This window comes from Prionailurus viverrinus, chromosome C1 (genome assembly GCF_022837055.1).
Source record: "Prionailurus viverrinus isolate Anna chromosome C1, UM_Priviv_1.0, whole genome shotgun sequence".
NCBI lineage: Eukaryota > Metazoa > Chordata > Mammalia > Carnivora > Felidae > Prionailurus > Prionailurus viverrinus.
Window position 1 is genome coordinate 202,874,408 of NC_062568.1, and position 22,677 is coordinate 202,897,084.

Genomic DNA, 22,677 nt, shown 5'->3' on the forward strand with positions numbered 1-22,677 from the left:
CCCCACCCCCGAGACATCAGAAAAGCCAGTCCCCTGTACGCCCCTCAGTATCCCTGCCTCGATACCTTTGTGCACACAGAGCACTCCCCCATCTTTGCCTGCTGAGGTCCCGCTCAACCTTCAAATTCCCACGGCAGGGTCACCAGCACCTTGAAGGCATCTCCACGATCCTTGGCAGAAGCAGTTCTGTTCTTACAACACTCGGCTGGCATGGGGATACACCATTGTCCACACTGACCCAAGCTCTTTATGCACATGGCTCCCCCCGCCACCCCCCGCCCCCCGCCCCGGCCATGCCACCCCCGATCCCAGAAGCACCTGGGCTTAGACTGAGTGTGATTCATCGCTGTAAGCCTCGGGTTGATTGATCTTTCTCTGGTCAGCCCCTGCAGCGTCTGCTCTCCACGCTCCAGCGCCCAGCCCAGGGCCAGGCACTCAGCGCTGGCTGGTGAATGTCTGTTGCTAAGAACAGCAGCGGCAGGCCATAGAAGCAGGGGCTCTGGATGGATCCCCAGAGTCCTGATGGGAGAATGGGATTCCGGGCACTGCCTGGGCACTCTCTCCCCTGGTCCCCTCACCCATGAGGGCCTCTTTCTCTCCCTGCTCTCCCACAGATGGTGACGCAAGGAGGGGACTGGGGGGAGGGTAACAGAAGGTCACAGGGCAGATGGACTGTAGGCTGCTCTGGGAAAGGACAGCTTGCCCCCGGGGAAGGACAACCACACATCTTAGAGCTGTCTGGGAATCTGGGAATCGTCAGCTTCAGCAAAATTCCAAGGACTAGGAAGGTGAATGTGGGCGCACAAGGGGGAGCGGCCCACCCCTGCGAGGCCCTGTTTGCAGTGAGTGCCAAGCTGGGCCGACAGGCAGGCGACCCCGGTTCGACTCTCTATCAATTTGCTGTGTGACCTTGGGCAAGCCCGTGCCCCTCTCTGAGCACCAGTCTGCACACGGACAGGATTGAGTCAGTGTGGAGCTGACCAGCACGAATGCCAGAGGCTGGGATAGCCAGGGCCACCCCACCGCACCCTGGTCATGTCTCTGAGACGGTGAGCGGGGGACTCTGCGTGGGGCCACTGCCCAGCCTCATCCACCTGTCCCTGTCTTAGGCTGAAGGGGCACAGTGGGCTCCCCAGGCATCCTCTCCCCTGCGAACTGCCCCGTTCTCGGCTGGGGTTCCCCCCCCCCGTCCCTCCCGCCCCCAGAGCTGCTAGGCTGCCAGCTGGGAACATCAGGAGCTGTGACCAGCGTCCTGCGTCATGGTGAGTCAGAGCCATCCCTCCAAGCCAAGCCCAGTCACCCCACGACAAGAAGAAGAGAAAGGACACCTTGCCCCCCCGCCCCAGGCCATACAGGAAGGGTTCCTCTCTTCTTTCCTTTTCCGCACTAGCCAGGCCCACACCTGGCACTGTGCAAGGCATGGAGGCATCCAGGGTGACCTGGACAGACTCCCTTCAGAGCTATCCTCCCTCAGGCCAGAGTTGGGGGGTGGGGGCTGCTCTGAGAGGCGCAGCACATGGGGGGGCTCTGAGCACACGTGGCTGAACTTAGCACTGACTCTAAGTCTGGCACATCTCTCCCGTTCACACCAGCACATAGTAGGCACTTCACGCACATTCATGGAATGAAGATGCCTCAGGCTTCCCGTGGGCGTAGAGAAACTTGGTGAGGCAAGAACGCATCACACCTGTGTTCACCGTCACTGTTACTCATTTTTAGCCCTAAGTACCTACTATGTGCCAGTCATTTTGCCTATATTTCTCATTCATCCTTACAGCAATCCTGTGAGCTGAGATTTTTTTTTACCCCCAATTAACAGATAAGAAAACTGAGGCTCAGGGAGGTGAGGCAACTTGCCCAAGGTCACAGAACTTCGTGTGAACTGAGCCAGCATTCACACCGGGTCTGCTGACGCCCATGGTTAGAGCCACTCGCCGTCCACACCCTACTTCAGACAGGGCACCAGGCCTGGGGCTGGGGGGGGGGGGGGGAGACAAAAAGGTCAGCACCCTCCCCCACCCCCCTGGCAGTCCCGCCAGGCCCAGACCCTGCCCTGCCAGAGGCCTCCAGCTCCAGCCCACACTCATGCCTCAAACCTTATTCATGCCTCACAACCCTGCACGGCCATCGCCAGGTTTTGGAAGGGAGCCAGCGAAGCTGGCTTCCTCACCTGAAAAAGGTGCCCAGGTAGGTGTAGGTGTGAAGATGGGGTGAGATACGAGTGCAAGTCAGTGTTTCAGACACTGCAGTGCTTGTGCAAGGGAAGGTTCGCTCAGGAGCTGGGTGTGTGAGCGTGTAAGACGTGTGCAAACGCGGATGGCTGCATGTGTGTGCTAGTGTATGCGAGCTCGTGTCCATGAGTGGGTACGGATGCGTGGGACACGCGTGAGCGTGTGCGCGTGAGTGAGCCGCGGTTGCCCCACGAGAAGGGACCCAGGGCTGAGAAGAAGCCCCGCCCAGCCTCTGTGCGGCCAGTGGGGCCGGAGGAGGAGCTGACCCTCAAAGTCGCCTCACAGCCTAAGGGACCTCAGGCAAGCCTTCGGTGAGCCTCAGTTTCTTCCCCTGTTCAATGGGCGGAGTGGAGCTGGCGTTACTGCGCTGCGCCAGGCGTCTGGTCCCGATTAAGTTAAGGTGTGTGCTTTGTGCCCCAAATCCTGGAATCTCCGCGTCCCCGCTGCCGGTCCCCTTCCCTGACCTTCAGCCCCCGTCACCAGGCGGCGACGGGTGAGGGTCAGAGGTTCCATCCCCTCTCCCCGGCTCCCCGCCGCTCGCCGTGGCTCCCTCCCTCCCTCCAGCCCGGGTCACCCCGCACCCCAGCCGCCACGCCGGCGCCGGGCACCCCCAACCCGCCCCGCCCCCGTCCCGCCCCCGTCCCGCCGACCCCGCCCCCCAGCCGGGGCTGCGGCCACAGGTGCGCGCGGCGGGCGGCGCCGGGCGCTGGGGAAGGGGCGGGGCGCCCTGCGCGCGGCTCTGCGCTCGCGGGCTCGGGGCGCGCGGTCCCCCGGGTCCCCCCGCCCGCCGTGCTGCCCGCGGCTGGCAGGAGCGGGCGCGGCGCGGGAGGCGGCGGCGGGCACGACCCGGCGGGAGCGACGGGGAGCCGAGCGGAGCCCCAGCCCCTTCCCGCCCGCTGCGCCGGCGCCGCGCGTGAGCCCCGGGCCCGCGGAGAGATGAGCGCCCGGCGGCCCGACGCACCCGAGGCGCAGCGGCCCGGCCCCGCGACCCCGTGATGGGCTCCTGCGTGTCGCGAGGTGAGGGGGCTGCCGGCCCGGGTGGGGGGGCGGGGGCCCGGGGCCCCAAGCCGAGGACGCTCGCACGTCCGCTCGCCGGCTCCCGGGAACCTGGGGAGTGGGAGCGGGGGTGGGGGGCGACCCGGCCTTCGCGACCGGTACCACCCCACGCCACCCCACCGAGCCCCAGGGGACGCGGTGCCCCGGGAGGACGGGGGAGGGGGGGAGCGCGGGGAGAGCACGGGGAGGTCACCGCATCTCCAGCCCGGCTTGGAACCACACCCAGGCAGGTGGCTCGGAGCGGGGTCGCTTCCAAGCCGGCAGCCACACACCCCCTGCCGTGTGCTCTGAGGGGAGGGAGGCTCCTCCTGGTTGCTCTTGGCTTCTCTGGAGAGGCGGTGGGGACACCAGGGGAGCAGGCCGACTCTCCTTCCCACACTCCCCCAAGGCACAGGCCTTCCTTGCCCGACGCGCGGGCACTTCTGTCCCCTCACCCCAGGCCCCTGTCTTCAGGGTCCCGGAACCCCACGGACAGCAATGGGTTAATGGACATGCACAGGTTATAAAGAAGGTATCCCTCCCCCCACCCTCATCCCTAACGCCTCGTCCGTCCCCACCCCCATTCGTGGTCAGGGGACTGGAAGGGACAGGGACAGCTGATGTTCCCAGGAACCCCTGGGCCTTTCTTTCTGCCTCTGAGCTTTTGGCCCTGCCCTGGCCCCCTCTGCTCTCCTGCACTTCCCAAGGTGGTACCCCAGGAGTGGGAGTGAACTGCCCGGAGGGGGTGGCGGTGGAGTCCTGCACAGAGCAGGGAGGCTGGAGATGGGGGAGGGGGGCCTGGGGGGGTGGAAGTGACTGAGGCCTTGGCCCCAGCTCTGCAGACTGAAGCCAAACCCACTGACCCCAACCACACAGCCAATAGCTTACTTTCAGGGGTTGAGGGATGAACAGGCACTGGGGAGGGGCCGCACAGGCCCTGGAGGGGGTCTTGTCCTGGGGGGGGGGGGTGTGCTGAGGAAGGAGTGCAGCACCCCTCCCCCATCCTCTGGCCTCTAAGGAGCTCATCGGTCCAAGTGGGACGTTCAGGCTAGTAGCTTGGGGTGTCTCAGGAGGGTGTCAGGGCTGGGATCGTGGGTGGGACTGAGGTTGTGTGAGGTTCACAAACTTATTCATTCATTACGCTGATGTCAGCGCAGCACCTACTGTGTGTGTGCTGGGTGGGCATCTAGCGGAGATGGGTCCGGTACAGCGTCTGCCCTTGTGAGGCCTAAAGCTGGCCAGAGGGGAAGGTAGTTTCAAGGGTTCCGGGAGAGTATTTAAGATCCTTGAGGACTGACAGCCTCTCAGTGTGTTTCCAGAAACCAGAAGGCTCTGGGCAGGCTCTGGGTGTGGGGCAGCTGGGATCTAGCGTTTCCTTGGTGACTGTGTCCCTTCCGCATCACTTGGCCATCCCGCGCCAGGGACCCGAGTGGACCTGTCTGTGAGCTGGAAGGCTGCAGACCCATTGAACACAGCACAGGGGCCAGAGAGGAAGAGATTCCTGCCAAGGTCCTCTGACCCCCCAACCAGGGGCTGGCACCCTCTGCCGTGCATGTCTGAGGTCACACAGGCACCCTTCCTTCTGCGGCTTGGGCTCCCCAGTGCCCCCGCCAGATCAGTTGTGTGTTCTAACCTTGTCTGCTTCCTGGGGCTTACAGCCCCAACATGCATGGGGCCAGTTGGATGAAGGTCCGGGACCACTTGAGCAGAGGACAGCTGTGGTCCCAGGGACCGAAGCACTAAGCGGAGGCCACCCAGCCTCTAATTGTCACTGTCAGAGTGCTTACAGCTTACCAGGTATTGGTTGGAGCATTTTAGGCACAAGTAGCTAATTTGGGGTAGGTACTATCGCAGAACCCATTTTACAAATGGGGAAACTGCTCAGAGGGGGAGTTGAGTGACCTGAAAATAGCTGACCCTGTGCCCTTCGCCTCCTGCACCACACCCCCAACCCGTAGCCCGGGGGCCCTGGCCTGCTCCTCTCCAGCTACAGGCTTCCATGAGCTTCCGAGGGTTGTTCTCGGAACAACCAGTGCCAATAACAACCGCTGTCTCCAAGCACTTCGCTGTGCCTGCTACGTAGCCCTGAAGCCAGGCCAGGGATCGTGAGCCTCATGCTATGCCCATACTCAGCCCAGAGCCTGCACCCAGGTGGGGCCGCCCTAGCCAAACCCGAGCCCCGGGTACAGGCCACACCTGGCAGAGCCTCCCCATAGCAGCATGGGGCAGCACGTCCCTTCTCTGTGCCAGGCCTGAGAGGTCAGGAGTGCAGACTCTGGAGCTGGCCAGCCTGGGTTCCCATCCACACCATTCACTAGCTCTGTGACCTCAGCAAGTTACTTAACCTTGGATGTGTGTCTCAGTGCTCTCATCTCTAAAATGGGACTAATACCAGTATTGATGTCCTAGGGTTGCTGGGCAGGGATCAAATGACTTAATTCCTGTAGAGCACTCAGACCCGTGCCTGGCAGGAAGTAAGCACTCATAAGTGTTACTGTTTGTTTCATTTGAAATGTTTTGTCATCACCGAGATAACAAAGAGACCCTCTTGTCTGGGAAAGGGGAGGCCTCGGAGGCTTCCAGCCCCGTCCTGCCCTCATGACTGCCCTGTGGCAGGCATTTGAGGTACTGAGGACTTGGGGAAAGTCATGGGGACCAGAGTAAGGCAACAAATGCTATTTCCAGGAGCTACTTTGTATTCATCATCTACTAAGCTACCATTTATCAAGGGCTTAGCCTCACCCCGGCTGAGCCTTTACTCCTCTGGCCTAGTTTGTCCTCATTCAACCCTGGGAGGGGAGACACGGGGCTCAGAGACAGGAAGAGTCTTACCTGAGGTCACACAGCCAGGACACTGAGAGGCAGGATTTGAATCCAGGTCCACGATAGCCCAGCGCCTGAGGAGGGACCCCTTGCCCTTTGCTTTCTGATGTGCCCTACGTGAGAGAGGTACCCAGTGCATGGCCAGTGCTTAAAAAAAAAAACAACTCTCGAATAACTCACGTGGTTGGGGCTTTGCTGCCACCACTGGTGACAAAGTGTATGGAGCAGGGGGAGTTAATATCTACCTCCCTCTCTCCCGGCTGCAGGTTCTCTCAGGGCCGCCCCATGCCCCTGGCACCCCTCCGCCTGCCCCTCCTGCCCCAGCCGTATCCTCCAACCAGCCCGTCAGCCTCCTGGCCTCACCCTGGGGCTCTCAGTGCGCCCTGGGCCCTGGGGTGAGGGCAGAAATTGGAGACTGCAGCCTTTCTTCTGGAAGGTCAGACATCTATGATGTCTGGGAGAAGGCTCCAGCTCTGAAGGGGCCGGCCAGAGCCACCCACAGTGCCCAGGGCCCGCTGACCACGCCCCCGTCCCAGCCCCTCAGCTCTTTCTCGCCCTGGCCCTTGCAGAGCCAGTGAGCAGTCCGACATGGGCACTGGGGGAGACTGAGGAAGGAGTAGATCGGGCTTGTTAGGAGCTCACTGTCTGAGGAAAGAAACACAACCTTGCCCGTGGAGTAGTCTAAGTGGGGAGGCAGGGCATGGACACGCACACACACACACACACACACACACACATGCAGAAAAACTGCTTGAGGAGATCACCACTGGTTAGTGGTTTGAGCACAGTCTCTGGAATTTCAGACTGATTTAGGTTTGAACCCCCATCTCTGTCCTTATTAGCTGGTGACTTTGCAGAAGTGATTTGACTTCCCTGAGCCTCAGTTTCCCTGTCTGTAAAATGGGCATAATAGTATCTACTTTGCAGGATTTTAGTGAGGGTTAAACGAGATAATGGATGAAAAGGCCTAGGACAGTCAAGGCCTAGGCCCTGAAAAATAGTAGGTGTTCAATAAATAATGGCAGCAGATCACTGCAGGCCAGACTTTGCTCACTAGGGCTAATACAGCCGAGGCCAATCTAGGCAGGCTGCCTGGAGGAGGTGAGGCTAGCACAAGATGAGCTCTAGGATGGCTTATCAAAGAGACTGAGCCACAGGATGGCAGAGGAAATGGAAAGGAGTTGAGGTGTGTGGGAGGTCCTAGAGAAGGGCCCGTTGTCTCCCTCCCATCCTTGGTTGGGGAATGGAAACGGACCCCCTCGCTCTGCATCAACTCACTGATGAAGTTACCGCTGTGGTCCTGGTGACCTATAAACAAATGTCCTGGGGAGCAGAAGGGCACTTTGTCCACTCGAGGCCAGGCCTCTGCCAAGCTCAGAGCGACAGCCTGCTGTCATGGCAGTGACTCACCAGGCAGAGAGGCCAAGGGCTCACTCCCGGTGGCCTCCCTCTGCACAGTCCCCACGTAAGCTCCAGCCCTAGGGGCAGGACCAGAGGTCACCGGTGGTGACCGCGATCTGTCCACCCGCTCCAGAAAGAGGATCTCAGGTCTGAGAGGGGAGAGGGACAGAGCAGCCACCGTTTCCGGAGTGTTTGATGTGACGGGTGCTTCATCCTCGGCAACCCTTTCCTGAGGATGTGGGGACTCTCATCTCACAGGTGAGAGCCCACAGCTCACAGGGGCTGTGACGCATCTGGGATTGGACCCGGGGCAGGGACTGTAAAAGTGTTCTCCTCAGAGACTAGGACAGGGCCTGGACCTCAGCCGGCCAGCAGCACGCACCCGGGGAGCCCCTGGCTGGAGGACTGTACTGTGTGCTCAGCCACAGGGGTCCTGAGAAGCTTAGACCCCAAGCTTGGCGGCTATGGGTGGGTGGGGGTGGGGTGGGGTGCACGGTGAGGACCTTTGCATCCCGGCTGCGTATCAATTACTGTGTGCTTGCTTGCTTGCTTGCTTTTTAAGTTTATTTTTATTTATTTTGAGAGAGAGAGCAAGTGGGGCTGGGGCAGACAGAGAGGGAGACAGAATCCCGAGCAGGCTCCATGCTGTCAGTGCAGAGCCCGATGCGGGGCTCGAACCCACGAACCGTGAGATCATGACCTGAGCCGAAACCAAGTTGGGCCCTTAACAGACTGACCCACCCAGGCGCCCCTCCTGTGTGCTTTCAAGAGGAAGTTTACCCTCTCTGGGCTGCTGGGAAAGAACGGGGTTACCTTGGGCCCTCCCTGCCCTCCTGGGGTGCAGAGCCCTGGGAGACACTCCAGGGGCAGATGGCAGCCATAATGACTAATGGGCTGGGACGTGAGCACCAAAGAACAGCTAAAGGGGCTAGATGGCTCCGAGGCACGTGTGAGAGGGAGCTGAGCTGCAGACTCACCCAAGGAACGAGCAGAGAAAACCAGGGTGGGAGCTTTGCAGCAAGAGGGGCTTAGGTTAGACATCAGGAGGAACTGCAGAAGATTGAGGAGCTGGTGTGAGAAGGCAGGAAGCATCCCTGGTAGGCAGGAGAGAGCTCTGGCTGAAGGCACAGGGACAGAGGACACGTCTGGATGACACCCCTCTCCTTGCAGGATCAAGATGGCCCCTTCCAAGTTGCTAGGGCAACCAGAGGCTTGTCCCTGCTGTGGCCAGGGGAGGTGGGGGAGGGGGCAGGTCTCCAAAGGGGCCTCAGGCCTTGAGGTCAAAGGAGTAGGGTGTGGACCCGGAGAGGAAGGACGACCCCACCACTGCCTCGGAGAAGGAGACGCCCACAGGAGCAGTGGCCAGGGGTCCCCCCAGGCTGTCCCCAGCCCCCACCCCACATGAAACACTGTGTTTTTCCAGTTGCTGGTGGTGACGAGGCTGCCGGTCCCAGCTGGGCGAAGAGCAGCCTGTGACTTCACCCTGGGCTGCTCCATTACCTGACGTCTCCATGGCAACCAGCCTGTGACATCACGGGGCCAAAGTCCTCAGGGGGAGAAGGCAGCTTTGGAGGAGGCTCCCAGATGCCAACTGAGGCAGGGGGCAGGAGAGCCGGAGAGGGGCTGAGAGCCAGCAGCCCTCCAAGTCCACCTTGACCAATGACCTTGCACAAGCCATGTCTGCTCCAGGCCTTTGACACGGCCTAGCAGCTTCCGCAGTGCTCAGTTCCCCTTACTCTCCAGTCTGCAGACCACACAGTTTTAAAACAGCTTCAGGGACGACCAGGGACCCCTAGAAATATTCCGGGACCTCTCAAAGTTCCCCGGGACAGCCTGCAGCCAGCACAACTCTGCCTGCACCCCAGCAGGCCCCTGCTTATGCACTCTGGAATCTTAGGAATGGCCACTCTCAGACGTTTTTGACTGGAACCCGTAGCAATAAATATATTTTGCATCACGATCTAGCACACACATAGAAAATTCTTACCACAGGTGCGTAGGCACACTTGTGTGAGCACATGCGTGTCTGTGCAATTTAAAGTTTCATGGGGCGCCTAGATGACTTGGTTAAGTGTCCGACTTCAGCTCGGGTCATGATATCGCGGTTTGTGAGTTCGAGCCCCACATCGGGCTCTGTGCTGACAGCTCAGAGCCTGGAGCCTGCTTCGGATTCTGTGTCTCCCTCTCTCTCTGCCCCTCCCCTGCTCATACTCTGTCTCTCTCTCCTTCAAAAATAAATAAGTGTTAAAAAAATAATAATAAACTGAAGTTTCATGAAACAATACTCAACCTGACTCCTCCGTAGGTTCTGGTATTTTCTGTTTTATTTTATCACTTTTTTAACAGACTCTTTTTTTTAAGTTTATTTATTTTTGGGGGGGTGGGGAATGTGTGTGAGCAGGGGAGGGGCAGACAGAGAGGGAGAGAGAGAGAATCCTAAGCAGGCTCCATGCTGTCAGTGCTGAGTGAGACGTGGGGCTCGATCTCACAAACCATGAGATCATGACCTGAGCTGAAGTCAAGAGTTCGATGCTTAACTGCCTAAGCCACCCAGGCATCCGTATTTTACTCTATTTTTTAATTTTTAAATGTTTGTTTATTTTTTGAGAGAGAGAGAGAGAGCACGTGCACACACAAGCAGAGGAGGGGCAGAGAGAGAGAGAGAGGGAGACACAGAATCCGAAGCAGGCTCCAGGCTCCCAGCTGTCAGCACAGAGCCCGATGTGGGGCTCGAACCCATGAACTGTGAGGTCATGACCTGAGCTGAAGTCGGATGCTTAACTGACTGAGCCACCCAGGTGCCCCTATTTTATTTTATTCTTTAAAAATATGACCTAGTAAGCGGCTTGCATGACCCACTGAAGGATGTGCCCCTGCTTGAAAGCCACCTTGGAGGGACCTGGAACACGGTCTTTGTACACACGGAGACTCTGAAACCCAGAGAGGGGCAGTCCCAGCTCAGGGACACGCAGCCGGGACTCGGGATAAAGGGCAGGATGTGTGGAATGTTCCCGTGTGCAAGCACACGGCTCGGCCCACACTCCTCTTGGCTCCTGGGTGATTGAGCTCTGAGTTCAGGGCGTGGGAATGTCAGTCCTGACTCTGCCTTCCTTTTTTCCAGTCCTGCGTCAGACAGGCTCATTCAGACCTCCCTCAGCTGCCCGCCTGCAACCGCCTCTGGGCCAGTCTCAAGGGATCCTGAGTCCCGTCCAGTGTGGATGGAGACTTTCACCTCACACCCTATTTGGTGTTCCCTTTGGCCGTCCAGTCAGGACTGGCCGCACCTGAGGGCCACAGCCTGCTTTTTCCTCTGCTGGCCTCCCTCCTCTCTCTGGGTCCCATTCTCCTCTGACATGTTGGGGTCTGGCATGAGGAACTTGTAGAAAAGTGGCCAAGATATTTTTATCCATCTGGAGTTCTAGTGATCTCTGTTGGCTCAAACTGGCTCACTGTTGAGGCCAAAAAAAAAATTGTTTTTAATGTTTATTTCTTTTGAGAGAGAGAGAGAGAGAGGCAGGGAGAGAGGGAGACAGAATCCCAAGCAGGCTCTGCACTGTCAGCGCAGAGCCTGATGTGGGGCTTGAACTCGCAAACCATCAGATCATGACCTGAGCTGAAATCAAGAGTTGGACGTTTAGGGGCGCCTGGGTGGCGCAGTCGGTTGGGCGTCCGACTTCAGCCAGGTCACGATCTCGCGGTTCGTGGGTTTGAGCCCCGCGTCAGGCTCTGGGCTGATGGCTCAGAGCCTGGAGCCTGTTTCCGATTCTGTGTCTCCCTCTCTCTCTGCCCCTCCCCCGTTCATGCTCTGTCTCTCTCTGTCCCAAAAAAATAAATAAACGTTGAAAGAAAAATTTTTTTAAAAAAAGAGTTGGACGATTGGGGCGCCTGGTGGCGCAGTCGGTTAAGCATCCGTCTTCAGCCAGGTCACGATCTCGCGGTCCGGGAGTTCGAGCCCCGCGTCAGGCTCTGGGCTGATGGCTCAGAGCCTGGAGCCTGTTTCCGATTCTGTGTCTCCCTCTCTCTCTGCCCCTCCCCCGTTCATGCTCTGTCTCTCTCTGTCCCAAAAATAAATAAACGTTGAAAAAAAAATTTTTTTTAAAAAAAGAGTTGGACGTTTAATCAACTGAGCCACCCAGGCACCCCTGTTGAGGCAAAGTTTAGTGAGCAATGTGCAGGCCCTGTGGCAGGTGCTGGGGCTGTGGTGGTGAATAAAGCTGACGAGGACCAGCCTGTAGACAGCTGATGGTCTACTGAAAGACTGAATAAAGAAAGGGACATATAATGTGTGGTGATGGGCACCATAAGATCACGGGGTAGGAGAGGACAGGTGTCATTAAACAAAATGGCTGCAGACCTCGCTGAGGTTCTAACATTTGAGCACAGAGACCCGAATGCAGTGTGGGAGTGAACCTGCGGCTATGTGGGAGGAGAGAGTTCCAGCTGGAGGAACTGAGCAGCCAGTGCAAAGGCCCTGAGGCAGGAATGTGCTGGGCGTGTCTGAGCCATCAGTGTGGCTGGAGTGCAAGAGGGAGAGAGGTGGACGTTGAGGTGGCAGGGGGACCACAGGTCCCAGATTAGCATGTGTGAGTTCTGCCAGGGGCCATCTGGGGGGCCTGCCCACTGCAGGGAGATCTGACCTGGTTTGACCTCTTCCATTCTCAGCCCAACTCCCTTGACCCCTAAAGTTGCCCACCTTCCAGCCTCTGAGGCCTGGGGTCCCCTTGTCCTTCATGCAGCCCTCTTAGGGGGCACCAGCAAAAGTCAAACACGGCCCCTTCCTCAGTGTCCTGTTGACCCTTGAGAAACTCATAAGGCAGACTGTTCCACTCCTCTCTCCCCAGCTGTGCAGACACCCAGCCAGGGGTGGGGCGGGTGGGTAAGGATGCTGGCCTCTCTTGTGCTGGCATCCCAGATTTCCGAGAGCCCCCTCACTTCACTTGTGAAGTCAGCAGCGTCAGAAGGGTGGTGGATGGCTGGGGTAGAACAGCCTGTTTCAACCACCTTGAAGAGGCTGTTTGCTTCCCCTGCCCTTGACAGTGGCTTTCTTCCAAGTGGGGTACCCGGTACGTCTCTGTTCTGCTTTGGATCCCGGTAGGCAATACCTAGAGAACAAGAACAGTCAACTGTCCATTCTACAGATGAAGAAATGGAGGCTCCAAGAGGCAAAGTCAAGGTCCCACAGGTAGTGAAGGGCAGAGTTGGGATTTGAACGGGGCGATCTGGACCCAGTTGTCTCTGGACCAGCTCCTCAGGAGCAGACCCTGGAATGAGGATTTGGGTGCAACTGGTGTATGAAGGAGATCTTCCAGAGGAAACCAGTAAAGGAATGGAGAGAGCAAGGCGGAGGAGAGGGGCCGCAAAGGGTCTGTGGCCCCGCGAGGGTGGCTGCAGCCCCATCCCGTGGGGGGGGGGGGGGGGACTCTGAGCTTTTCAACCCCAAACAAAGGGTCATAAACTCGCCTCCGGTTGCCAGAGAGTGGCTCACCCGAAGGAGACACGGTTGCTGCCAGTTGGGAGCCAAGCCCATGGGGCAGGGGCTGTGAATGCGCAAAAACAGGAGGAGAAAGCGATCCAAAGGCACAAGTGAGGCCAGTGGAGCACTCATGCTGTCCTCTGGCTCCCCATCCTCCCCTCCCTGCCAACACCTCCGAAAGCCCCCTAGTCACACTTCAGCCCACGGCCCAGCCCTGCCTCTGGGAGCACCTGATACCTTCCACCTCCGCTTCCTCCAGGAAGCCCTGCTTGCTTCCATGCCATCTGCTCTTGCAGACTCTGCCTGGGCTACCTAAGCCAGAGGAGGGTGGTGGGAGCTAGCGTCCAGGACAGGGACGCTGCAGGCTGGGACCAGCGTCCTGCAGAGATCCCCCTCCCTGCCACGGCCCAGACACCCCTGCTCCTCCAGTCTCCCAGACTCCACGGTTTTGTGCAAGCCGCACACCCCTCCCTCTGCCCACAACACCTTCCTCCTGGCACCCCCTCCTGGCTAGCTTCCCCATCCGTGTGAGGAGTCCGTTCCATCATACCAGGAGAGGGGGTGAAGAACGGGAGCACTCGTGGGTGCTCCTGCCCCCCCCCCCACCGCCCATCAGCCTTGTGTTTGAATGAGGGGCTTTGGGACTGGTTTCCATGCAACTGGGAGCTCCCAGAGGGCAGGGATGAAGTCTTAATCCCGCCTCTGTGCCCAGGTGCTTGGATGGTACAGACATGTATTAAATGGATGCTTAGTGGGAGAAGAAATGAATGGATGCATAAATGAATGAATGAATGAATGAATGAGTGAATGAACCAACTAGAATGTCAGCTCCGTGAGGGCAGAAACCATCTCCGTCTTGCTTGTCATTGTTTGTCAGTGTTCCTAGTGCCCGTAACAGAGCCTGGCACGTAGTAGGTGCTCAGCTAATGCTTTGGAATGCATCAGAAAGAAATGCTTACTCAAGTGAATGTAAGGGTGTTCCCAGTTACCCTCTGGAGATGGAGTCCTCTTCAGTTCAGCCCAAGAATTCAGTCCAGCAAATCCCACTTCTTCAGTTCAGCCTGTCATCCCTTCAGCAACTTCCGCAAGCCTACTATGTGGTAGGCCCTGAGAATGCATCACGATGGGACTGGTCCCTGCCCTCCCACACATGCTTTTAGCAGACAGCCTGTGCTAACTGCTATAATACAGGCAGAGGTCATTCCACAGTGTCGACAGAACACCGTCTGGGTGCCAGGACCTGTTCTCTGGTCTTTGCTATGGCCTCTGCTCTCATGGTCTCGCATTCCCAGAGGGATCGGACACTTCAAAACACATGAACGTCAAAGAGTGCCGGCTGCTGTAAAGGAAGCTTGGCCCCCGGGGGCAGGGAGGGCCCCCTGAGGAGGTGACCTTGAGCCGAGACCTGAGTGACACGGTTCAGGAAGATCTGGGGATGGTGTTCCAGGTGGAGGGGATAGCAAGGACAAAGAACAAGTGGGCCATTTGGGGAGCAGCAGGGAGGCCAGAGTGGCGGGAACAGAGACCAGGCTGGCGTGCAGGGTGAGGGGCTGGCTCTCCCGTCAGGTTCAATGGAAGGAAGCCAGCGGCAGGTTTTCAGCAAAGATGCAGTCCGACCTGTAGCATCCCTGTGCGGCCGGGTGGAGAGTGGGCTGCGTGCCAGGAGAGGAAGCAGGAGGCTGTGGCCCTCTTGTGGTCCGGGTGAGCGAGGGTGATGCCCCCTCGTGGGCAGCAGTGGTGGGGATGGAGACGGGTAAATCCGGAAGGGAGGTTGGAGAGAGAGCCAGTAGGGCTTGCTGGTTGGGAGGGTTGGGGGAAGGCAGCGCGGAGAAAACTGGATTTTTGGTTGGTACAGCTGGGTGGACCATTGCATCATTTTCTAAAATTGGAGAAGTGGAGGAAGATGGGCCCGAGTTTCCTTGAGACACCTGCCGGGCACCCGTGAAGGGAGTTGGAAATTCAGTGTGGGGCTCAAGCAGAGTCAGGGCTGTGGGTGTGAATGTGGGCGGCAGCCGCTCGCTCTCCGATGAGATGCCCTGGGAGAGAGGAGGGAGATGAGGAGGGGCCGGGAGGGAGCGGAAGGGGGACCACCGAGGTGGGAGGGAAGCCCGAGATGGGCGTGGCTTGAGAGGGAGGGAGGGGCCGAGAAGCCAATGAACCGCTGGGCTTGGCCAGGTAGTCAAGGGCTTTCTCCGAGAGGCGACCCGAAAAGGGTGGAGGAGGGGCGCCTGGGTGGCTCAGTCGGTTAAGCGGCCGACTTGGGCTCAAGTCGTGATCTCACGGTCCGTGAGTTCGAGCCGCGCGTCAAGCTCTGTGCTGACAGCTCGGAGCCTGGAGCCTGTTTCAGATTCTGTGTCTCCCTCTCTCTCTGACCCTCCCCTGTTCATGCTCTCTCTGTCTCAAAAATAAATAAACGTTAAAAAAAATTTTTTTAAAAAAGAAAAGGGTGGAGGAGAAAATGGGAGTCCAGGAAGTAGAGGTTGAACATAACTCTAAGCGTGGCCTGGAAGGGGTTGGAGGAGTGGGCACGGAGCTGGGGGGAGCTGGGGTCGGGACCACCACACCGGGGCCAAGAGGGAGACAGACAGACCGGACGATCACAAGAGCAGAGAGAGAGCAGAGGTGCTGGGTGGGGGGCAAGGCCAGGTCCCAGTCCCTGGTTGGGACGGCTGGTCTGGGCTCGGCTCGGATGGGTAGGGATAGTTCTTCCTCTGTCATAGGAGGGAGAGCAGATGGTGTGGGCAAAATGCGGGCGGGGTAATGACTTGAGGTAGAAAAATGGGGCCAGGATGGAGCCTGCCGAAGGCTTCTGGATCTCAGTGAGGGACGGGGAAGAGCCAGAAGCAGGGCGTGGGGTCGGGGGTGCCAGGGTTGCCGGTTTGAGAAGGAAAGACGCCGGAGGGAGTCCGCCTGGCAGGAAGCAAACTTAGCGGTGATGGGAGACAGGTAGAAGGGTCCCCAGACGGTGTCTTGTGCGAGGCCGGTGACTTTCTCCAGCGACATGCAGGTCCAGGCGCAGAGCAGGCAGAGGGGAGACTGAACACGGTTGAGACTTGAGGGCGTCCGCGAAGGAGAGCTCAGTTCGCAGGCTGGGCCAGGGCTGGGCCGGGAGGGGAGTGAGGGCACCAGGGGCTAGTGGAAAAGAGGAGGGGAAATGGATTGGAGGTCTCCATGAGGTCAAAAATTCTGGAGTGTGGGTGCTGGAATTAGGGGAAACGGAGGAACAGGCGGATGGGCGATAATTCTCATGGAGGGGACCAGGCGGGAGGAGATCTAGCCGGTCTCCTCATCTGCCATGGCCTTGGGTCTCTGTTTCCTGCAAGATGACAAGGGATGATAACATCGTCGTGCCCATCTCTCGGGGCTGGCTTGAACAGGCCCCATAAGGAGGAGAGTGTGCGGTTTTTCTGAGTTCCTCCTGTCATTGTATTTCCAGATCTGTTCACAAGTGCCCACAAGGACTGCCCCATGCCCCAGGGCACGGGTCCTCTGAACCCAGACTTGCCCTCCAGCCATCCCCCTGCTGTTGCTCCAGACCATGTCACTGGCAAGGTAACTGGTCACCCTTCATCCCCACCTATGCCCTGGTTCCCAGAGTGTCCCCTACAGCTCCCCACGGGGAGCTGAAACCTTTCCAATCTTCCCTTCCTGCCGCACTTGGCTACTTCCTGTGGGATCAGAGCCCCCAAGGTTTGGTACTCAGTTGAATGAAGGTCTGGGTCACCCTGGGCATCCAGGACCTGGACCTGGGTTGTTTAGAAAAGAGAGTCCTGCCTTGGAGATTTTCCCACCCAAATGAACTCAGTCTTGCAGATAACAAGTCCCCCCCCCCCCCCCCCCCAACCAGCCCACCAGCCCTTAGCAGCCTGCATTGCCCTCTGGAGGGTAGAGTGCCATTCTTTTTTTTTCTTTTTCTTTAAGTTTATTTAAGTAATCTCTGCATCCAACGTGGGGCTCGAACTCACAACCCTGAGATCAAGAGCTGGGTGCTGGGTGACTGAGCCAGCCAAGCGCCCCCAAGAAGTGGCATTCTTAGTCCGGATGCATTAGGAAGAGCTTGCTGGGGCTCTCAAATCGTGCTGCATAATTTCCACCCCCACCCCAGAGGTCGTGGCTTGGACCTACCTGTTGATATAATTATTATAATATATATATTTTTAGCGCATACGCATGCTAAGTGTCATGCTGGGCACTTTGCATCGTGTCATTTGCCTCACGACAACCCGTGAGGTAAATGGTAGTATCACCCCTTTACAGAGGAAGAAACTGACGTTCTGGGATGTTAAGGCATTCGGCTAAGCGCTCCCGGGTGCAAAGTGCAGAGTCAAAACTCGGACCCCGGTCGGACCTATGTCCTGCACTCGCTGCCTTGCTGGCAGAGCCGCCATTGCCTGCCCCCCGCCCCCCGTCTTTCCCCGCACGGCAAGGGAAGGCAGGGCACGACCTCGGAATACCAGAAGGCCGACCGACGCCACCGCCCCGGGCTCCAGGACCCGTGCCTTCTGCTGACTGTGTGCCAGGCCCTGCCTGACCCTCTTTCTCCTCTCGTTTTAGGACAAACAGATGGATTTCTGTTGGGATCCTTGGCAGGTCAGTGCGTTTGCCCTTCCCCCGGTCCAGCCAGCCGCGGCTGACACCGGTGCCCCTCACTGTGCAGTGCCCAGCCTGAACGCCCAGTCCTGCCGGCCCTGGGGGAGGGGGGCCCTGACGAGAACAGCGGGGTGGGATGGCCCTGTGGGGGAGGGCACAATCGCTCAGGGAGGATGCCTCGTGGGGATGGAAGTGGGGAGGGGGGTGCCCTCTGGCAGGTGCAGGGGGGATGTCATCTGACACCTCTCTTCCCCGCAGAGGTGCTTGCAGACCACCAACGGCTACCTGTCTGATTCCAGGTCCTGCTCCAGCAACTACAATGTGGCGGCTCTAGCCACCTCGTCCCTTGTGGGTAGGCCCCGACTGCCCTCTCCTGCCCTGGAGTTAGCATGTCCCCCACCCCTGGACACTAGCCGTGGGGAGGCCAGAGCTGGGCCGCAGGGGGAAGGATCGCAGCCCTGCCCGAGTCACCATTTTCCAGATGCCACGCTCCGGGCCGGGTTCGGCCAGGGATGGTGACTTGGTGCTCCTGACCCACCCCCCCACCCCCCGGCCGGGTTAAGTTGTTGGGGTCTCCCCGAAGCCCTGAGGAGCTGGCCCCGAGTCTTCAGATCTCTTCAGCAGATGCAGTCTGCCCATCACTCCCCCTTGGGTCGGGTTCCCTAGAAGCAGAGCCCCGGACGAGGATTGTGCGAGTGCTTTATTGAGGGGTAGTTCTGGAGGGCAGTGTGTAGGAGTGAGGGCAGCAGGGCCAGGGGAGGGAGCCCAGCAAAGAGGGGCCGCATGAGAAACCGTCCTCGGCCTGATACCCCCGGGGAGCTCAGGAGTACGGACAGACGGAACCACTCCCGGTGCTGGCGGATGCTTGGATATTACTGCCCCCCGTTGGTCCCTTGTTGCCCCTGGGAAGGCTCTCCAGCCTCCGGGGCGGCTCCACTCCTTTCAGCCAAGGGCAGGCTCTGGGGAGGGCTGCAGGCGGGAGGCAGTGGCAGCGGGGAGGTGGGCGCACAGGCCAGCACGGGGTCTGCCGCGCAGGTGGCCCAGAGCACACCTTCTGGGCCGTTCTCAGCGGGCCAGCCTCTTTGCTCACAGGTCTGTCCCATGTACCTCAGGCTCACGTCTCCGTAAATCCCTCACGGCCCTCACGGCCCTCCTTCCGTTTGCCTGGACGCTTTGCCACCTGAAACCCCTTCCCTCTGCAGGGGCCCTGCGGGGGTCTCTCGAACCACCTCCTGCAAAGACCTTCGCCGGTTGCCCGCACATCTAGCTTGGGGAGGGGGGCTCCGCCTCCTTCCTCGCCTCCGTCCTCCCCATTTTCTCAGTCTTATGGCTCTGGTTTCCTTGGTGGATACCCCGTCTTGCTTAAATATTGCTGTTCCTTGCGTCTTGGCTCTGAGACCCCAGTGACTGTGTGCTCAGCCTTGGTTCAGAGAGATGCCGAATCATGCCTGACAGCCCTTTCTGTCAACTTCCACATCCAGCCAGTCTCCTCCTGAGAACCCCTCGGGCCACCCACACCCCCCCCCCCAACAATGCCCAGCCCCTGTCCTGTCTCTTGCTTCCCTTCAGTGGTATCTGACAGAGCCTCATCTCCACCCTTGGCCCCTTCCCTAACTAGGATGCTCCTCCTAAACAGCAGATCTAACCTATCACTCTCCTGCTCATTACCCTGCTGTGGCTCCCCATTGCTAGAAGGAAAACGTCAGAGTCCTTAGTCTAGCCCCTGAGGGGCTCTCCAGCCTCTTCCAGTCTTAGTGTTGCCCCCACGTCTCACCCCTGGTAATCCTGGAATCATGCCAGATTCTTCGATGCCTTCCTTCTCATCTCATCTCTGAAATAGCCTCCAGTCTTGCCTTCTTCTGTCCAATGCACCTACAAACCTACCAACCTACCTGTAAAGCTCAGACCCCAGTCCACCTCTTCCAGGAAGCCTACCTGGTATACGGCACCCCACGCAGGTCTCCCCTTCAGCAGAGCTGGCACTGGGCTTGGCACAGGGGATGCTCTCTCAGCACTTATTAATTAATGCATAAAGGGAGAGGACCAAGTGGATCTCGAGTGGATCTTTGGGTGGATCTTCTGGGGCAGAAGGGTCTAAACCTGGTCAAAGGGAATGAGGGGTGTGGCAGGTCTGGGGAGGAAGCACCAAGTGGAGGGGAATATTGCCTGAAAGCAGGATGCTGGTGGGGGGGGGGCAGTGCATGGGACCTCCACATGAGTGGGGAGCATCTAAGTGAGGTGGGGGGCCTTGGGGCTTGGGGCCCGTGGGGTACAGAGTGGGCACGGGCATTGGCTGGGCAGGGGGACTTGCACAGATAGATACAGGGCTTTGTGGGTATGAGGCTGTGAGGACGCGGGGCGCTGGGTGAGTACACAGCGATGAATGATTGTAGGGCATAGGTCACTGGGTGGGCCTGAGGCACTGGGGGGGCCTGGGGTAGCGGGGGTAGGGCCCTGAGCTGGGTTCTGTGTCAGAGCGGTCACCCAGCTGCCCTCCATGCCCCCAGGGGTGGTGCAGAGCATCAAGGACCACATCACGAAGCCCACGGCCATGGCGCGTGGCCGCGTGGCTCACCTCATCGAGTGGAAGGGCTGGCGTGCCCAGCGGTCGGGCTGGGAGCCATCCCCGGCTGAGGATGAGCATTACTGTTGCCTGCCAGACGAGCTGCGGGAGGCCCGCTTTGCTGCAGGTCAGAGGTGGGGGGCGGGGGGGCATGGGGACGGGACCGTAGGGTCTCTGGTCCTTAGGGGACCGAGGGTCACCACCTGGGCAGTGTCTAGGCAGGGCAAAAAAAAAATGCCAGGGGGTGGACGGGGCATCAGGTGGGCGCTCTGATCACCGGGGCCTGGATGGACAGCCAGCTCGCTGCAGAGTGCCAATGTGGCCTGGCACCAAGGCCCTGCCCCCATCTTCTGCCCTGTCCCTGCTGAGCTGAGTCCCGCTGTCCTCCCCCTCCCCCAGGGGTCGCCGAACAGTTTGCCATCACAGAGGCCACACTGAGCGCCTGGTCCTCTCTGGACAATGAGGAACTTCACCCCGAGAACAGCCCTCAGGACGTCGTCCAGCTACAGGGTACCCCCTGGGCCGGCGCTGGGGCGGGGCGGGCGGAGCAGAGCAGGGCCTGGCCGCCTGCCCTGCCAACCAAATGCACTGTGACCTCGGACAACCCCCCGCCCCCCTCTCCTCAGCCTTGGTTTCTGCATCTGTCCAATGGGGCTGGGGATCCTTGCCCTGCCCACTGCCCAAGGAGAGCTCTAAGGGTAAAGGAGAGAAGAATAATAGTAATAATGCATCGTGGGGATTGAGTGATTACTGTGTTAAGTGCGTATTGTATTATCTCACTTCATCCTCACGACACCTCTACGCAATAGGTCCTGTTATTGTCTCAGGGAAACCGAGGCACCAGGAAACTTGCCCTAGGTTACACAGCTAGAGGCATCAGAGCCAGGACAACCAACCAGTCTTCTAGAACCCCAGGTCACCCCCAGTTACTGCTTCAGCAGGGCTTGGTCCTGGGTGAAGCCTGCATACGAGCTACTTCATGTAATCCTTCCTCTGACAGCGAGGGGAGGGAAGGGAACGGAGGCCGGGGAAGAGCACTGTCCCAGTTTTCAGAGCGCAGGATGCAGATTCGAGTCCAGGCAGCACGGCCTGCTTTTAACTCCTCCACCACCCCTGGAGCCCCCAGGGAGAAACAGGGGCTCAGAGAGGTTCAGTGACTTGCCCAAGGTCACGCAGCTCAGCAGTGACAAAACACTGGCCTTCACCTTCCCTCACACACCAGGAGAGGGTGAGGAGGGGGTCCGGGACTCCATTCCTCATGCCTCCTCCCCCTCCTGTTGGTTTTCCAGACCTAGAGAACCTCTACCTTCAGGACAGTCTTCTGAGCGGCCCCTCCCAGGACGACAGTCTTCTGGCCTTCTCTTCCCCTGGCCTCTCCCCCGATGGCTGGCCCTCACCCGATGAGCCCCCCATCACAGCTGCCGACCCCCAGCCCCCCAGCCCCGAACAGCAGCATCGGAGGCGGCTGCCTAGGGGCCCGGGGCCTGAGGGTGGGGCCCACCTGCAGGGCTCCCTCCCCTCGGTGGACAGCATCTCCCTCTCGGAGGAGGAGGACGAGGTGTTCTACAACTGAGGTGGGGGCTACATGGCTCAGAGCCTCCTCATACTGTGACCTTGCCTGGGGGGCAGCCCGGGCACATCAGGACGTCGGGGTCCGGGCTGGGCGGCTCTTGACCCTCACCCTCAGGGCAGGCAGAGGGTGGGTGCAGAAGGGATGGGGGGGGGTCAGCACTCCTTGTGGACCACTCTGTGCCTCCGTGGACCTGCCCCAGCAGCGGGAGCCATAATCCCCCTTCTCCCTTCTTTACTTGGCTCAGGGGGGCACCTTCCCCCGCAGGGTTTCTGTCATCAGTGGGCTCAAGGACTCTCAGCAGACACCAGGGCAAGCTGCCCAGAGGACCCTGCAGCTGGGCCCCCAGGCAGACGCAGAAGGGCCTAGGAAACCCACTCGGAGTGGGACCTGGGGCCCCTGCCCTGACCCCGGGGCTCAGTCCTTCCCCCTCCCTCTGTGTTCGTGCCCCCCCTCCCTCAGAGGTGGGACAGCCTCTCTGGTAGCTAAGTGTCTGTTCCTCAGCTCCCTTCTTGAGAATCTCTGTCTCTGGAGGGTCTGTTCATCCCTCACTCTCTGAACCTACTCCCTGGTGCCCCTACCCCCTTCCCTGCACCCTGGAAGGTTCTCTGCAGACATTAAAGTGGTGGATTCACCCAATGAACTTGGCCTGGTCTCTGGGGGAAGGTGTGTCCTTGGGCCCCTGGGATAAGGGGGTTTTAGAGGGACTTGGGGAGGGCCCTATGCCCCGCCCCTCCCCCCCGCCCCCCAACAGGTGGTTCACCCACTGCCAGCCGGCCCGGAGAGGCCCCACAGGAGATGCCCAAGATTCTGCGGAGCACACAGGAGCCACACCCAGGGACGCTGCTTCATCAGCCCAGGCTCAGCCAAGGAGGAAGCTGGGGCTGGGGTGAGGGTAGCTGGACCACAGGGTTCTTCTTATTCGTGAGGACAAGCGTCATAAGACCTGGTGAGGGACCTGCTCTCCTGCTTATTTAGGAGCAGTGAGAGG

At 59.3% G+C, this 22,677-nt stretch overlaps 2 protein-coding genes across 2 annotated transcripts; both read left to right on the forward strand.

Moving 5' to 3' along the window:
- The first annotated feature begins 293 nt into the window (after positions 1 to 293).
- On the forward strand, positions 294 to 3,171 carry LOC125171792 (translation initiation factor IF-2-like). The gene is made up of 6 exons (XM_047868901.1): positions 294 to 348; positions 615 to 617; positions 1,206 to 1,262; positions 2,135 to 2,187; positions 2,430 to 2,542; positions 2,796 to 3,171. The coding sequence occupies exons 1-6, from the start codon at positions 294 to 296 to the stop codon at positions 3,169 to 3,171; spliced, it is 657 nt and encodes a 218-aa protein (XP_047724857.1).
- FAM131C (family with sequence similarity 131 member C) lies at positions 3,081 to 22,291 on the forward strand. Its single transcript, XM_047872252.1, has 7 exons — positions 3,081 to 3,248; positions 16,400 to 16,515; positions 17,518 to 17,553; positions 17,812 to 17,905; positions 20,061 to 20,243; positions 20,516 to 20,626; positions 21,406 to 22,291. The coding sequence occupies exons 1-7, from the start codon at positions 3,227 to 3,229 to the stop codon at positions 21,687 to 21,689; spliced, it is 846 nt and encodes a 281-aa protein (XP_047728208.1). The 5' UTR covers positions 3,081 to 3,226; the 3' UTR covers positions 21,690 to 22,291.
- The last annotated feature ends 386 nt before the right edge of the window (positions 22,292 to 22,677 follow it).

Coding starts and splice junctions, on each gene's coding strand:
- LOC125171792 (XM_047868901.1), top strand. CDS start 294: ATGCCACCCCCGATCCCAGAAGCACCTGGGCTTAGACTGAGTGTGATT. Junction 1,263..2,134: donor GACCAGCGTCCTGCGTCATG/GTGAGTCAGAGC, acceptor GGCCATCGCCAG/GTTTTGGAAGGGAGCCAGCG. Junction 2,543..2,795: donor GGACCTCAGGCAAGCCTTCG/GTGAGCCTCAGT, acceptor CCCTCCCTCCAG/CCCGGGTCACCCCGCACCCC.
- FAM131C (XM_047872252.1), top strand. CDS start 3,227: ATGGGCTCCTGCGTGTCGCGAG. Junction 17,554..17,811: donor TCTGTTGGGATCCTTGGCAG/GTCAGTGCGTTT, acceptor TCTTCCCCGCAG/AGGTGCTTGCAGACCACCAA. Junction 17,906..20,060: donor AGCCACCTCGTCCCTTGTGG/GTAGGCCCCGAC, acceptor CCATGCCCCCAG/GGGTGGTGCAGAGCATCAAG.